The sequence below is a fragment of the Muscardinus avellanarius genome (genome assembly GCF_963383645.1).
Source record: "Muscardinus avellanarius genome assembly, chromosome: 18".
Taxonomy (NCBI): Eukaryota; Metazoa; Chordata; class Mammalia; order Rodentia; family Gliridae; genus Muscardinus; species Muscardinus avellanarius.
The window spans coordinates 7,571,204-7,587,878 of record NC_137804.1 but is presented as its reverse complement, the minus strand read 5'-3'; the positions used below and the strand labels follow the sequence as shown (position 1 = coordinate 7,587,878).

General features: G+C 52.9%; 1 protein-coding gene across 1 annotated transcript; it reads left to right on the top strand.

Moving 5' to 3' along the window:
• Nucleotides 1-6,613: 6,613 nt before the first annotated feature.
• Nucleotides 6,614-16,055, top strand: LZTFL1 (leucine zipper transcription factor like 1; the record flags this gene model as incomplete). The annotated part of the gene is made up of 9 exons (XM_080715331.1): nt 6,614-6,883; nt 8,341-8,465; nt 9,551-9,745; nt 11,494-11,554; nt 12,926-12,994; nt 13,930-13,995; nt 14,071-14,148; nt 15,103-15,279; nt 15,948-16,055. The coding sequence occupies 9 exons, from the start codon at nt 6,614-6,616 to the stop codon at nt 16,053-16,055; spliced, it is 1,149 nt and encodes a 382-aa protein (XP_080571457.1).
• Nucleotides 16,056-16,675: the final 620 nt, after the last annotated feature.

Genomic DNA, 16,675 nt, shown 5'->3' with positions numbered 1-16,675 from the left:
TTTCCAGGAACCCCAGTACCACTAATAATAATAATAAAAAGAAGAATAAGAATTAAAAAAAAATATGGCAGGGGGTATGGCTCAGAGGTTGAATGTCCCTGGGTTCCATCCCCAGACCCGAGGGGGGGAAAAAAAAAAAAAGACTACAGTACTCGCCAACAGTCTCTGTTCTGAGCCTGGGCAGGCTTGGACTAAACGCCACGCCCAAGCCCTCTGGGCAGGTGGGAGTCCTGGAAGCCATCCCGCCTCCTGCGCCTGGGCACACCCACGAGGCCAGCCCCTGGGCCCTGTGCGGGATGGAGCGCTTGTGTGTGTCTTCTCCCTAGAAACAGCCCCACATAAGAGCCCCAGAAGAAATATACCCAATGGAGGGTCCAGCAGAGGCCAGTTGGCCATGGACTGGCCTGGAAGTCAGTGAGCCTCAAACTGAAAAATCTCTGCTCAGCAGAAAAAGAAAGGCTGGCAGGACCTTGCTGGGCCAGCCATTCCTGCTCAGACCTGGAGCAAACAGAAGGAGCAGAGAAGGCTCCGCGCCCCAGCTCGGGCCTGCCGGCCACCTGCAGGCAAAAGGAAAGAAATACTAGAATTAGTGGGGCACCGCCAAAGAAAAAAACACCTAAACGTCAGGCGTGGCACCCAGAGTGGAGAGGGAAGGGCGTTCCTTCAATGGCCTCCATCTAGGTCTCTCAGTGGCCTGAAATTTCTGCCCAGTTTCAGGTGTTCAGAGAACAGACGCGAGCCAAGTCCCGAGCACAGTAACTGAGTTGAGTGCTGGGACACTGGCCAGGGTGGCCAGGGTGTTTTTAAAGGGCATTTTACTTTAGTTTTTCCTTTATGTCACTAAATTATAAACATGCCTGCTTACTAAAGAAATTCAAATGACAGACATGTGCAAGGATCTGTCGGCACGCCACGACCCTGGCGTGTTTGGGTGCAAGGAATTTCTTGTCGTCCCCCTGAATGTGAGCCAGGCATGCGCTTATAAAAGTGGGGTCTTCCGTGACTGCTTTCCTCTGAGTCTGTTTCCACGAGGATGCACAGGATTCGTTCTCATTCTTTTAGACAGCAGCAGAAAACCACACTTGTGTCTGTTTCATCATTCCCTGAAAGAGGAACGCTTAACCTACTTCGAGATAGTTTACTATTTCCAGAATGCTGCGGCAGACATCTCCCACGCAGACTTTTGTGTTCTTGTTCTGTCTTAATTCTTAGAAACGGAGCCAAGCTGTGGGTAGAAGGGTGTGGACATTTTCAGTTTTGATAGCAATTTCAAGGCCACACTCCAGAAAGGGTCAGACTATTTCATCCTCCGCCAGTCTTTAGGCTCTTCCTCATGTCCTTGCCAAGGCTGAGTAGAATGATCTCTACGCACTTTCTCGCTTGCAAAGGAGCTTGCTTTGAACAGAAGCTCCCGGGTCTGTCTCTCCCACTAACCTTGAGAGCAGGGACTTCGTTCCAACTATCTTTGTCCTCCCAGCATCCCACAGCATTCTAGACAGGTCTGTGGCCCGTAGAAATGTTTGAGATCTGCACTACAAATGCCCTGGGCTCAAAATACAAAAAGCCAAAAAACATAAATTAGCAATTATTTTATTGGATAGCTTCAAAACGTAGCACTAAGTCAACTAGAATTCAATTTGTAGTGATATAAAAACCCAAGAATTGAGACCCGGGTGTGGTGGTACACGCTTGTAATCCCAGCATTTGGGAGACTGAGACCTGGAGGATCACGGTTCACGGACAGCCTCAGCTGTCAGCTGCAGTGAGGCCCTCTGCAACTCGGTGATACCTGGTTTCAAAATAAAGAATAAAAAAAAAAAAATAGGGCAGGGGGTGTAGCTCGGAGGTCAAATGTTCCTGGGTTCCATCTCCAGATCCGCAAAAAAAAAAAAAAAAAAAAAAAAAGAATTGAGTCAGGAGAACTAAATGATTCTTCTTTCTCAAACACATAAAATTATGTTAGCCATCTCAACTCAAAACTGTGTTTAACCTGGGGGATAAGGCTATCTGAGCCTGTGTGAGATCACAGGATATGCCTTCCAAGAGAAGGCGTGCCCGGGACCAAAAGCTGCCACCAATGTGGTGTCCGGAACCCCCAACGCTTCTGTTGACTACAGTCCTGCTCATCTTCAGCTGGATTCCACAGCTCAGAGCTGACAGACGCCACCCGACACAGCTGTCTTCCTCTGAGGAGCTCAAGCTGCAGGGGGGGAAGACAGACGTGTCCACGGACCCCGCACGGCTTTCCCTTGTGTCTCCTCTCCCTTCTCCAGGCCTCACCCACCCACCCCGAGCACACTTCCATCCGTGAACGCCGCCCGCGCAGGCGGGCTACACAGGGGCCCCACACGGCCCGCCTCTGTAGGCAAGACTCCCTTGGCAAGCGTATGCCTTCCGTTCCATTTCTAGAAACCGTGGTAGTAATGTTTTTAAAAATGGAGGGAGGCTGGGCAGCTCACGGTTGAAGTTGGGTGGACCTGTTCTCCCACGGCTCAGACTGTTAGCTCTGGTGATCAGTAAACAACCTCAAGTACAAGTTCAGCCTTTTTGTGAGCCAAACGCATCGCTGGAGATGGAAAACACACGCGCGTGTTTGCTGACACTGTTTAGACAGCTTATGTAACAACATTCGGCGCTGCTGGACAGCTTGGCTGACAGCGACGATCTTCTAGGCCCTTCAGCACAGGTTTTCAATTAAAATAGAGTTTTGAGTTAAAGTAAACTGCTGGTGCCGTTTTGCAGGACAACTTTAAAAGTCCCCAAGCCACAAACATCTCCACAGATGAGATATTTGCATCACACACTCACTCCTTTGGCCCCGGCAGCAAAATAACAGCACGCACAGGAGGTTGCCTGTGGGAAAGTACGCGGTCTTCTTGGCAAGGCAGACTGTCAACAACTGTGCTGACTTATGTTTCACAGAAGTTTTTCAGTTTGGGGTGCTGAGAGTTGAACCCAAAAGCATTCTACCTCTGAGCCACATTCCCAGCCCTATTTTATATTTATGTGAAAACAGGGTCTCACGAGGTGGGTGAGAGTCTTTATTTGCTGAGGCTGGCCTTGAGCCTGTGATCCCCCCAAGTACTGGGATTCTGGGCATGCACCTCCAGGCCTGGCTGTCACGGGAGATTTTATGAAATTCCTTATCCTTGGTACGTGACACCTACTAACGTGATCTTTTCTTACTGTGTGAAAACAGTGAATTCTACTTAAGAAAGAACGAAGTATTGCCAGGATTTATACTGAAATAGAATGTGTCCAGTCCAGATCCAACATAAACAATGGTGCCACTGTCATTAAACGCTACAAACACTCACTGAACAGGCGCGTGGGGGTGGCATAGTGAGGTGGCCATTTAACTGAGTGTGGAGGTTGAGAGCAGCTGCCCTTATGGGTCTTGCAAGGAGTCGAGATTCCACCCAGGTGCCGCTGGGCCCGGGGCAGGGAGCCCGGCGGAGTGGGCCTGGGCGTAGCCAAGCCAGGGCCCCCCACCGTCCCGCTGAGGAGAGCCCCGAGCACTCCTGTCCTCAGCCCTGCAGCCCTTCCTGGGCGAGTGTCGTCTGAGGGGAGGCTAAGGCTCAAGTCTTTGCTAAGCCCCTTCCAGTGAGAAAGCTGCCTCCAGAAGCACCTGGGCGCCCAGCTCCCTCGGCAGAGGGTGGAGCCTAGCTGGGGAGGGCGATAGGTGGGAAAGCCCTCTGGACTAGGTGGGCTCACCGCCAAGCAACTCTTCTGTGTGTGTGTGTGTGTGTGTGTGTGTGTGTGTGTGTGGTACTGGGGGTGGAACCGAGAGGCTTTCTAACTCCGGGATATACTTCCAGACCTATTTTATATTTTATTTGGAAACAGGGTCTCACTAAGTTGCTGAGAGCCTCACTAAGTAGCCAAGGCTGGCTTCGAACCTGTGTGATCCTCCTGTCTCAGCCTCCCAAACGCGGGGATTACAAGCGTGCGCCACCACGCCCGGCTTCAAGCAACTCTTCAATAATGAGGCACTGCCTTCTAGCCTTACCTCGTCCAAGTTGAAAATCATCCATTTTCATTATTTCCATTTTACTCTATTAACCATTTAACTAATAAACATGTTTTACTGCTATACCCCTTTCTCCAAAGGCCTCACCACACCTTTGGAAGTTAGCTTTACTTTAAAGAATTTATCTGTTTACCAATGGAAGTTTCGAGCTTACTTTAAAAAGGACTAAGCTCAATTCCAGGAACAACCACTAAGCTTTGTACATAGTTTGGTAGTATTCATGTTAAATAAAATGACTGTCACTAGAAATAAAAGACTGGAATTCTTGAAATCGGTGTCTGATTTAATACCCACTGTATCAGATTAGTTCACACCTGCCTCTTGGTCTTGCTTGAGAAAACTTATTTCCATCAACTTCATTAAGACTCAAGCTTCCAGCTGGACATGGTACCTCATGCTTGTAATCCCAATACTTGGGAGGCTGAGACAGGAGGATTGCAGGTTCACGGCCAGCCTCAGCTACTTAGTGAGGCCCTCCACAACTAAGCAAGACTCTGTTTCAAAATAAAGAATAAAAAGTAGAGTTGAGGGTGGAGCTCAGAGGTAGAATGTCCCTGGGTTCCATCCCCAGTACACACACACACACACACACACACACACACACACAAAGATTCAAGTTCCAGAGCCCCACAACTGGCCCTATGTGCTCAGACATGTTATCTGGCCCTCCATATTTTCATCCATAAAATATATCTCTAAATTCCTTTCTAGGGCTAAAAATCACCTGATAGTGATCCATTTTAAATGACACTTCACTAACGAGTGATGTGTGCATGTATGCCTCTGTCTTTTACTCCATTAAGATGTAGGACTACGATGCATCAATAAAAACAAATACATACATAAAAATAATGGCACTTTATAGTGGCTAAAGTCAACACATACCCAGAAGGTATTATCTAAAATTACTGTTTCTATTATTTTGTGTGTGTGTGTGTGTGTGTGTGTGTGTGTGTGTGTGTGTGTGGTGGTGATACTGGGGATGGAACCTAGGGGCCTTCTACTTCGGGCTACACTCCCACACCTATTTTATATTTTTTATTTGGAAACGGGGTCTCTTAAGCCAGCTGAGGCTGACTTTGAACCTGCGCGATCCTCCTGTCTCCGCCTCCCAGGCGGGGGGATGACAAGCGTTGGCGGCTCTCCGGGGTGCCTGTGGAACCCACTCTCCCACAGCTTACCCTGTCGGGGATCCTAGCTGGCTCCGTCCTCCCGCCCTCCCTTCTTCTCTTTCTTTCTTTTATTTATTTATTTATTTTATTTATTATTTATTTTTTATTGGTGCACTGTATTCATACATCATAGTGGGATACAAACTTTTGTAGACATACATGCACACATCGCCCAGTCAGCCCCCACCCGATCCCCACCCCATTCCCTCCCCATCCCTCCTTCCCATGCTTGGCTTAGTGGTTGACATCTAGTATTATAGCAATTTATCCAAAATTAAAAATGATAATCTCACACAACAGTTTCATTTGTCTGATACCAAGCTTTTGATAACTTAAAGATAACATTTCAATATTTCTTTTTGCTTTCTTTCTTACCAGAGAATATTTTTTCTTTTTCTTTTTTTTTAGGTGAAACTATCATATATATTTATTTTTCAGAAAAAAAAATCTATCCTAATATGGAATATGGACTCTAGATACCTTCTTCTCTTTCTTTCCGTGTATGTCACTGGGGCTTGACCCAGGGGACTCTACCTCTGAGCCACAGCCCCCAGCCCCATTTTATTTTGGAACAGGGTCCCGCTCACTTGCTAAGGGCTCACTAAGTCGCCGAGGGTCCTCGAAGCTGCTTACTGTCAGGCCGACGGGGGCTGCCCTCCCGGCCTCGCTCCCAGCGGCGACCCTCTCGTCCTGCACCCGTCTGTTCTGGGACAGTGTTTCTGAGGGGTCGCCATCACCCTGGACGACGGCCAAAGTCGCAGGTCTCGGGACGGTGAATCCCAACCAGCTCCGCGCGGCTGGAGATTTCTGAACTCACTGTTCTTTGGGCACACCAATATTTCTGCAACATTTTTAAAGGAAAAGGTGCTAAGTTAGGCCCCGCTGCAAGCAACAGGAGAAAATCGGGCTCTGCGCGGGAGGGAGGGGCTCGAAGCCCTGTCCTGGTCCTCGGGTCGCTGGTGTCGCCCCTCAGCCGCCGCACTCGGGCTGGACTCCCGCGGAGAGGGACCGGCGCCTGGGATGCCCGCCACGCCGACAGATACTCGGGTCGGGGGTTCAAGAGCCCGCGAGCAGAGCGCAGCCGCGCAGGACGCCCCGGGCCCGCCCCCTGTTACCATTGGCAACGGCGACCGGATCCCGTTGGCGTGGCACGAAGGGCGGGACTTCCGGCTCTGGGCGCCAGTGCGCATGCGGCGGCCCGCTGTTCGCAAGGCACTTCCTGTCGCGTGACCTCGAGGACCAATGACAGTGCAGAGCCTCAACCCACGTGCTTCCGTTCCCATTAGCAACCCGAGGCTTCTAAACAACCCGCCGGCGCCCGGGTCGCGTGCGGTCCTGCCTCCTCGGTGACCCGCGGCGCGGCGGCTCCCGCCGGCCTCGCTCCTGGAGGCCCCGACTCCCGCCGGCCACCATGGTGAGTATCCGGGGAGAGGCCGCGCCGGGGCTGCAGACGCAGAGCCGCCGGCCGAGGGGCGCGCCCTCCGCTGCTTGGGCCTCCCGCGGGAGGGCGGCCGATGGCGCCCGAGGCCCTTCTCCCCGCAGCTCCAAGTTCACACACACAGCCTTGGCCAGCATGAACACTTACACGTTGTTGATCCAGGGAGGGAGAAGGAGCACACCTTCTCGAGGCGGAGTCCTTTCGTCCTTAAGAATGCAGGAGCGGGGCGCGGTGGTCACGCGTGTAAGCCAGTACTGGGGAGGCTGAAATAGGATTGCAGGTGTGGGGCTGGCGCCAACTTAGCAAGACCCCCAGCGACTTGGACCCTGTTTCAAGGTAAAAACAAAAAAGGGCCGACGACATGGCTTGGAGGTAGATCGGCCCCGGGCTCAAGCTCCAGGAAAGAGAAGGAAAAGAAAAGCGACTAAGCGCCCATTTGACAGATGTGGAGGTTTAGTATGAGCAAAGTCCTGTGTTCAGTCTCCAGCAACAAAAATTAAAAACTCACCAATCTCTTCAGCAGATCCAGCATGCCCGTTTAAGTAGTCATACACAGAACAGCGCGCACTACTGACGTTGACGCGTTCAAAGAGAAAGAGGGAAGCCAGGTTAGCGAGTGCCTTGAAGGGCTCACGGAGTACCTCAACAGTCAGGATTCTTGCTTGGCCCCCTGCGAGCCAACGCTTAGCTGAGCTGAGAATACAGCGCTGGACAGAATAGGTCCTTCTTCACCCTCCTTTTTTTCTTTCTTTCTTTCTTTTTTTTTTTAATTTTTTGCAGTACTGGGGTTGAACCCAGGAGCATTCTATCTCTACAGCCCCAGCCCTATTTTATTTTTATTTCATTTTGAAACAGGGTCCCACGAGGTTGATGAGAGTCTCACTACTTGCCAAGACTGTCCAAGAACCCGCGATCCTCCTGTCTCAGCCTCCCAAGTCCCGGGATTAGAGGCGCGCACCACCACGCCTGGCCATTCCCCGCCCTTCCGGAGCTTAGACAGTGCTTCTCTTGGTCCCCCTAAAGTATGATGAGTTGACAAGTCGATGCTGATGTCACCAGAGCACTGCCACCTGATCGTGTCTGCCTCTGCCGCTCTTTCCCATCACTTTGATTAGCAGCCGAGGCTGTGGAGTCAGGCTTCAGCTCTTCCTTAGTAAACCGCAGATAATTACACTGCAGCTGTTGAAATGATAAGTGAGATAATGCACGTAAAATAAGCAGCACAGTGCCTGCTCAGATATCAAGCAGTGTTCCACCTGCCCTCTTGGCCTGGCCTATTAAATAGCCATTAAGCGCTCTTCTGGTTGAAAACGGAGAACAGCTAATGGCCATTTCCATTAAAGCTGAATTTGGTAAAGCAAACAAACAAAAACCAGTGGCTTACCAGCTCACACAGACGTGTATCTCTGCCTCACTCACGTCTCCCTTGCTGCTCCTTTCAGGTTGTGGGCGGGTCAGTGCAGCCGCATGCCGGTGGCCAGGCCCTTCACCCCTTAGTGTGTGACAGGCATACCCCAGATCTTACTGCCCTGGCCTTGGAAGCCATCCACTTCTCATGTGTCACTCCATTCCTGGCACGCAGAGGCAGGGAAGGAGCATCACCTGGGCAGCCAGGAGGCCGGCTCTAGAAGGCTCTCCTGAGTGTCTCATTGTGGGTTCTTCTGTAAGCTCCCCGGTGCTAACACGTGCTTCTTTTTCAGGCAGAGTTGGGCCTAAATGAGCACCACCAAAATGAAGTTATTAATTATCTGCGTTTTGCTCGTTCAAAGAGAGGCTTGAGACTCAAGACCGTAGACTCCTGCTTCCAAGACCTCAAGGAAAGCAGGTATGGGGCATCTTTGGAAACCAAGAAGGGGCAGGAATCCCTGTGGGGGCTGCGCAGAGCCATGCCGGTCCGCCCCTAGGGTTATCATGATTCATTGTTCACCGAGCCGCAGGGCTGCGTGCAGTCAAGACAGTGGACGCTGTGGGAGCAGCAAGCCGCCTATCAGACAGGAATGGGGTGGTAATTATGAGATGGCAAAGGTTCAGGCAGCTGGTCAGGAAACTGTGAGGGCTTTGGATGAGTGGTAGAGATTCTGGAACTTGACTTGAGCTACTCATTAAAAGATCAGAACGTAGATGGCTATGGTAATGTGTGCCTGTAATCACAGTATGTGAGCGGCTGAGACTGCAGGATTGCAGGTTCCAGGTCAGCCTCAGCAGCTGAGCAATAAAAAATAAAACAGGCTAGTGGGCGTGGTGGCGCACGCTTATAATCCCAGTACTTGAGAGGCTGAGACAGGAGGATCATGGTTCGCAGCCAGCCTCAGCTACTTAGTGAGGCCCTTTGCAACTTAGACCCTGTTTCAAAATAAAGAATAAAAAATGGGGCAGCCTCCTGGGCCCTCCCAGTGGGGTTGAAGGAGACGCCACGGTGCGCCTCCCCCACCAGGCCTCCGGCGCCGTTGCTGACGGTGGTGCTCTTTTTTTGTGTGGTAGTGGTGCTTTGCTAAGATGCGTTCACGAACACCAAGAGAAGCAGTATGTAGTTACCGAGCATGGTGGCGCACATTTGTAATCCTGGTACTTGGGAGGTTGAGACAAGAGGATCGCGGTTCGCAGCCAGCCCCAGCTACTTGTGAAAGGCCCTCTGCAACATAGTGAGACCTAAAGAATAAAATTGGGCTGGGGGTGTAGCTCAGAGGTAGAACGCCTCTGGCTTCAATCCCCAGCACCACAAAATAAAAAGGGAAAAGGAAAACTAGGTTATGGTTTTAGTCGATGTGCGCGTCTGAAGAATCAGCTCCGCTGTAGGTAGGTGCCAAAGCTTGGCTTTAAATGCTCTTTGGTCTTTTTATTAATGAAGAAGCAGCGCGGGCTTCTTTGGTTGTGTTGAGCTGTCGGCCGCCCGTGGCGGCTGTTCCCCAGGCTGGTGGAGGAGACCTTCACCGTGGACGAGGTTTCGGAGGTGCTGAGCGGGCTGCAGGCCGTGGTCCACAGCGAGGTGGAGTCCGAGCTGATCAACACTGCCTACACCAACGTCCTGCTTCTGCGGCAGCTCTTTGCACAAGCCGAGAAGTGGTACCTGAAGCTGCAGACGGACATCTCCGAGCTGGAGAACAGGTGATGGCGCGTGCGGCTGGCGAGCGCCCAGGCACGGCCTCCTGGTGCCCGCAGGCCTTGGAGGGTCAGCGTGCTTCCACGCTGCGGCCTCTTCTTTCCTCAGCATCTCTGTTAGCTTGGTCAGTTTTACAGCGAGGTCAACAATGACTCAAGGGCCATGAAACAGTTGAAAAATGAATTCAGATACACTAGAAGCCACTGGTTCTGATTAGTAACAGTGTAAGTTTATTTCTAAGTAGTTACATTTAAAGTCATACACTCAACCAGCTGTGGTAGCCACATCTGTAATCCCAGTACTTGGGAGGCTGAGATGGGGGAACTGCAGATTCAAGGCCACACTCAGCAATTTAATGAGGCCCCAGAACTTAGTGAGACCTTTTTTGTTTGTTTGTTTTTGTGGGTCTGGGGGTGGAACCCAGGGGCATTCAACCTCTGAGCTACGCCCTCTGCCCTATTTTGTATTCTTTATTTTTTAAATAGGGTCTCATTAGGCTGCAGAGGGCCACACTAAGTAGCTGAGGCTATCCACATACCAAGATCCTCCAGTCTCAGCCTCCTGAATGCTGGGATTACAAGCATGCACCACCACACCCAGCTTGTGAGACCTTGTTTTATTTTTTTTGTTGTTTTATTTTTTTTTAATTTATTTATTTTTTGTTTGTTTGTTTGTTTGGTGGTACTGGGGTTCCTGGAAACCCTTCTACTTCCGAGCTACACTCCTAGACCTATTTTTGTACTTTTTTATTTGGAAACAGGGTCTCTTAAGCCAGCGAGGCTGGCTTTGAACCTGCGCGATCCTCCTGTCTCCTCCTCCCAAGAACGGGATTACAAGCGTGCGCCACCACGCCCGGCTGAGACCTTGTTTTAAAAATCAAACATAAAATGAAACAGGGTTGGAGTGTGGCTCAGGTAGAATGCTCCTGGGTTCAATCGCCAGTATTGGGGGAAAAAAGTCATATACTCATCTTTAAGTTAGGAAATATAAAACACAAAGATGTTTATGATCTTAACACTTTTGAAGAACTCATGAATTTTTTAAATGATGTTAAAATCAGCGTAAACTTGTTCTGAGGAGAGGCTGCCCTGAAATCTGAATGGGCCGACCACCTCGCCCCACACTGCTTCCTGAGCAGAGTCGTGCCCTCTGGGCTCATGTGGACCGGCAGGTTGAGCCCTGGGGCGGCCCAGCTTCTGCCGCTGTCAGCAGTGACTGGTGAGAAAGGTCTGAGGAGCCGGTCTAAGAAGCCAAGGAGAGCAGGCTGTCCGCGTGTATGCGGTCGGCTCTCCTTCACCCTTGCAGACTGTAGGTGGCGCACCCCATGCCACCCAGCTGTCCTGGGAATACGCGTGCCTGCTCATTTGCTTTATTAAAATCAGCTTATCTCTCTCAGCTAACAAGGTGTGTTATGTAATAGAGCGATCTCTTCATGACACCTCAGAAACACAGAGCGAGATAAGATTCCACTCCTATTTATATCAGCACTGCAGTTATTCTAGCGATCGCGTCGTGTGCCCGGTGGGTGAAAGTCCTGGGCGTTGGAGAGGTTCAGAGCCATGTCCCGTGGTTTCGCTTCTCAGCCACTTATAACTACGTAGCATTCTGATGTCGTGGGTTTTGTCTATCTTGCACTTTTCTCTTTATCTAGCATGTGAGAGGTTGATACCAGTGCTTTTATGGCTTTATTATGCTTTTGCGTGATACAAATCTATTCTAAATGAGTATTTTCCTACATTATTTTATCTTCAAGAGAATTATTGGAGCAAGTCGCAGAATTTGAGAAAGCAGAGTTTACATCTTCAAGTAAAAAGGTAACTTGGCCGCTCCAGGTCATCTTGCAATCGCCAGTATTGTGGGGTGGGGGGGGGTACTGGGCATGGAGCCCGGGGGCATTCTGTTTCCAAGCTACACCCCCCAGCCCTTTTTTATTCTTTATTTGGAAACAGGGTCTCGCTAAGTTGCGGGAGGGCCTCACTAAGTGGCTGAGGCTTTCCGCGAACCTGCGATCCTCCTGCCTCGGCCTCCCCGGTCCTAGGATTACAAGTGTGACCAGCACGCCCTGCAGTGGCCAGTATTCAACCCACAGGCACTCAAAGCATTTGGAGGTCAGGGGAGCCTCCAGGAAAGGCGTCCGAGCGCTCTGTAACTGCCTCTCAGGTTTTCAATCAAAGAAGAAAAGCCTCGGGAGCACCTGACCCGCCACAGACACGCAGCCCTGCGGTCCAGCGTGAGCCCAAGGCCTGTGGCTCCTTCCCAGCTGGTTCAGAGCACAGGCTTTGGAGCGAGAGTGGCCTGGGGTGGCCGCCGAGCTGGCTGCGCCTCACCTGCCACCCGGAGGCAGTGCTAGCATCATCTAATATCTTGCTAAACGTTCTGGTATGGACGAAGCCCACTTGGCGCTCCGTCCCACAGACGTGCTGTGAATACTCCGTGGTCAGATAGTCAGCCCCGCTGAGGGTTCCACGCACAGACACGGAAAAGAGCTCCCGTGACGCCTCTAGAGCACGGTGATGGCCCGGGGATGTCTGGGTCACAGGGCACGGAGTCTTGTTTTATACATATCACTAAACTCCAGAGCATTCATGCCGAGCCGTCCTTTACAGAGCCCAGCTGCCTGGGTCCTCAGCGGCATCCCAGTTTTCCAGTGGGAGCTTCATGCAGAAGTCTCTCTGTCAGGCCCCACAGATGAGCATCTCAGGCCTAGACGCGGGGTCTCCAGCTCAGCCTTTGAGCCCTGCCCGGGCCCCTCTCCTTCCCTTGGTACTCTTTAAGGAGGTGTGGGGAACCGGGTGTGGGGCACATGCCTGTAATCCCAGTACAGGGGAGACTGAGGATTGCTGGTTTGAGACCAGCCTTAGCAATGTAGTGAGACTCAGCAACCTGGCAAGACCCTAGGTTCAATAAACAACATAAAATAAGACTGAGTGTAGCTCAGAGGTAGAACCCCAGGGTTCCATCCCCATCCTAAGAAAAACGGGGCGGGGAGGGGGGTTTTCATGTTCCTCTCACATGTGCTGGGCAGCGTGGGCTGGGCACGCCCTTTCCCCCGGAACAGACCCTGCAAAAACCCCTGGCCCTGCGCCCGTGGGCGCGACGTGGCATCTCCCACCTACCGCAAGGCTCTGTAGACGTAGTGCTGTGCTCTGTGGTGACTTCAGTCTGGTTTTCTTACTTCGTTTCAGCCCGTCATGGACATCACAAAGCCAAAACTTGTTCCCCTTAACGAAGGTGGAACAGAACTTCTGAACAAGGTAATGTCTCTTGCACCTTGAGAAACAGACGTCTGCGGGCCGCCCTGCCGTGGGGACTGCTGCTCCCCAGGGCGTGTGAAGCAGCGCCTGGTCACCTCCTCATGTGCTGTCAGAGCGATGAGTTCTGAACAGTTTTTATTGATGGACATTTGAGGTTTGTGATCATAATTAACAACAAAGGATTTGGGGGGCTTATACCAGCACACAGGTGTTTTTTGTGACTTCTCTATTCTCACCATTCCATCAGATATTGTTGGAGATTAAAAAAATAAAGGCAGTATAAAACCCGGCCCTTCGTGTCCTTGGGGAAGTGGAACAGAGAAGGAGAATATCCCCTGAGTGGCAGGCATCGCAGGGGAGCCGGTTCCGGGGGAGGAGCGGGGTGAGGTGGCACCCGAGCTGGTCCTAGGCAGAGACAGGCTCAGCTGTCGGAGGGAGGGGCTATGGTGGGTTGGATGGCCAAGGAAGCTGGCGTGGCTGTGCACAGCGCCCTGGGCTGGGCAGCGAGAAGCTGGACTAGCCGGTGGCTTCTGCATTGGCACTGCTTGAGAGCAGAGGTGCTCGGCGCCCGCCCGCCCGCTCAGAGCCACCAGGTGCCTGGCACAGGCGCAGAGGCAGGGCACTGTGCAGGCGAGGACAGCGGGCAGGGTCAGCGCGGTGAGGGGAGGCACAGAGGGATGCGGGGCGCCGCGGGCTGCTGGGCGCAGGCATGCCAAGGAGGGCGGAGGAACTCCAGTCTTGGAGCCAGACTGCTCCCAGTGGTGAGGCTGAAGAGCTGGCGAAACGGGTGTCTACAGAGCCGTAACCAGGGCGAGCAGATTTGTAAGACACTATGTAATCTCTGCTTAAAAATTAAAACTTTAAGTGAAACTAATAATTCAAATGTTAGAAAGGTAGTAAAGGTTACGAGAGCAAAGCTTGGTTTTCTCCCAAAGGAGATCTCAAGACTTGAGGAGGAGAACAAGAAGCTGCGTTCGAGGCTGAAGACCGTGGAGGTGCAGGTGAGCGGGCACCCGGCAGGGCCGCGGGCTCCACGGGGCGGAGCTGGCGCTGACGAGCACTCCTCTTGGTGGCAGGCCACGAGCGTGCTGGGCGAGAAGTCGAGGCTGGAGCAGGCCCTGCAGGACGTCCGGCGAGAGCAAGGGCATCAGGAGGTGAGGCTGGGCCTGAGTCAGTCTGTCCTCCCGTCCATCCCCCTCCCGAGGTCTGAGGTCCGCTCCGCACCCGCCGGGCAGGCCTGTGGCCTACACTCACATTGTGTTTATGTTTTTCTCTTTGGGCTTGCCGTGCATTCGCAGTGGAAAAGAGGCCGTGGAGACAGGAGGTTTTAGTTGGTTGGCTTCCATCTGGGGTACTGCACCGAGCTCTGCTTCGGGTCACGTGGACCAGCCTGCAGACCCGAGGCTCATTCATGGCACGTGGTCCCCGAGGGTCCCCGAGGCTCCAGCAGGGCGGCGGGTGTGGGCGCTGCGTGCTCCCCCTGCTGGCAGCCACATGCACAGCGCCCCTCCCACGGCCTGCCCTGCCCTCTGTGCCGAGGACACACCGCCAAATCCCCAGCCTTGGCTTTTCTAGTGACTGGGTTAAGTTATATTCAAAGTGTGCGTCACCATGTCCCGCTAATACATTGCATTTTGGAAAGTCAAGCCAGACATGGTGGGGCACGCCTGTGGTCCAGTACCTGGAGGTTGAGACAGGAGGATCGCAGGGTCACGGCCAGCCTCTGCAACTTATGAGACCCTTCTCAACTCAGTGAGGCCCTGTTTCCAAATAAAGAAATAAAATAGGTTGGAAGTGTAGCCCAGAGGTAGAGGGCCCTGGGTACCATCCCCAGTACCCCAAAAGAAAGACAGTATTTGCCATCTCCATCCTGATACACACAGCACTGCCAAGTGAGCGTCTCGTGCCCTCCCGCTCCTCCTCGGCGGGGCGCCAGGTCTGTCGGTGGCGTTTCTGTGTTTGGAGCCGAGTGAGTGTCTGCTGGGTGCAGCAGAACCCGCGCTGGTGCCAAGGCCGCACCTGCCGCGACCGCGTGGGGCGCGCTCTGAGGCGGCCAGCGCTGAGCAGGATGTCAGCGTGAAGTTGTGCCGCGCGTTTATTTTTCATAGGACGTTATAAAGGCCCAAGACTTGAGTGACTTGGAAAGCACAGTGGCCGCTCTGCGGAGCGAGTTTGAGAAGACTCTTAATGACAGGACGGAGAACCAGAAGTCCCTGGAGGAGGACCTCGTGGCAGCCAAGCACGACCTCCTCAGGGTTCAGGAGCAGCTGAGCATGGCAGAGAAGGTGGGCCCGCGCGTCGGTGGGCACAGGCACGGGGCGGTGTGGCTGAGGAACGCCGCGCACGCAGGCGGGCTGCTGGTCGGGTGCTGGTGATGTGCGTTCCAAAGGCTCTCGTGTCTGGGCACTAGGTTCTTCCAGCTGGACTGCTAAAGCTCCACGCTAGTGAGCAGTCTCCTTGGAGCACGTGGGAGACGCCCACCCTGCGTGCACCCACTCGGCCCACGGCCTGCAGAGGGTGGGGCTCTTTTAAGATGTCTGTGTCTCTTTCAGAACTTGTGTGACCATGTACACAGCTTGGTCACTCACTTGGGGATTAGGCCATTAACAATATTGGCACTAAAATTGAATTGAACTAAAATGGGCCTTGTGAAGCACCAACACTACTTTGGGATTTGAAGAGTCAGATACCACTCACTTCTGTGCAGCCCCGGTCTAGACGCGGGGCCTCTGCCGGCCGTGGGCTGGACTTGGGAAACCAGGGCTGTCTGGCCCTCATTTGCAGCATGCGTGTGGAGTCTGGGCAGCACTGACGTGTGTATTCTGTTAAGAAAATTAGAAAACAACCGAGTTTCCGTGCGAGGAGGACAGAGCATTTCGGCCCTGAGATGACCCTTTCCTGAGCTACTTCTAGTAATAAGGAATAGTAATGAGTGATGTTGTCCATTAAGCAGGAATTGGAAAAGAAATTCCAGCAAACGGCAGCTTATCGAAACATGAAAGAGATTCTCACCAAGAAGAACGAGCAGATCAGGGACCTGAGGAAGAGGCTGGCCAAGTAAGTGGCCTCTGCCCGCCCGCCGCCAGCGCCTCGGCCTGCGGGCCCTGACCTCACCCCTGCCACCCGCGGTGTGCCAGAGACTCTGGTGCTTTGCCTGGTCAGAGCTCGGGGGGAGCGCGTCCAGGTCGGCCCTGTCCCTAGAGGAGGCCGGCTCCCCTGACTCACCTGCTGCGTCGTCCCCTGCTCTGTCGAGGGACACGTGACCCTGAGTGTCACGGGTCTACATGCAGATCTGGAGACCTGGGGTCTGAAAGGCAGCGCCGCTGATCTGTGGCCCGACCTCAAGTCACCATGGCAACCATTAGGGCCTAGAGCTGTCTAGTCCCGCGGCAGCGAGAGTGGAACACGGGCACCAGGGCGCGCGTGACTGCTCTTCTCTCTCTCCAGATACGAGTCTGAGGATTGATGCCTGAAGATTCATCTGGAACCCAGTGCACCTGCAGCTCCCCACCCCAGCCAGGCGCGTAGCTGAGCGTCCATCGCAGTCCCTCTGCTCTTCCTGATGTTCAGACTTTGCTTCCTGTGTTTAGAACCAGAGGTCCTACTTTCAGTTGTCTAAGTAAGAAGAGAAGCGTGAGGATTCCGCTGGCCCCACTTCTCTGCCCAGGGCTCCAGAGCCTC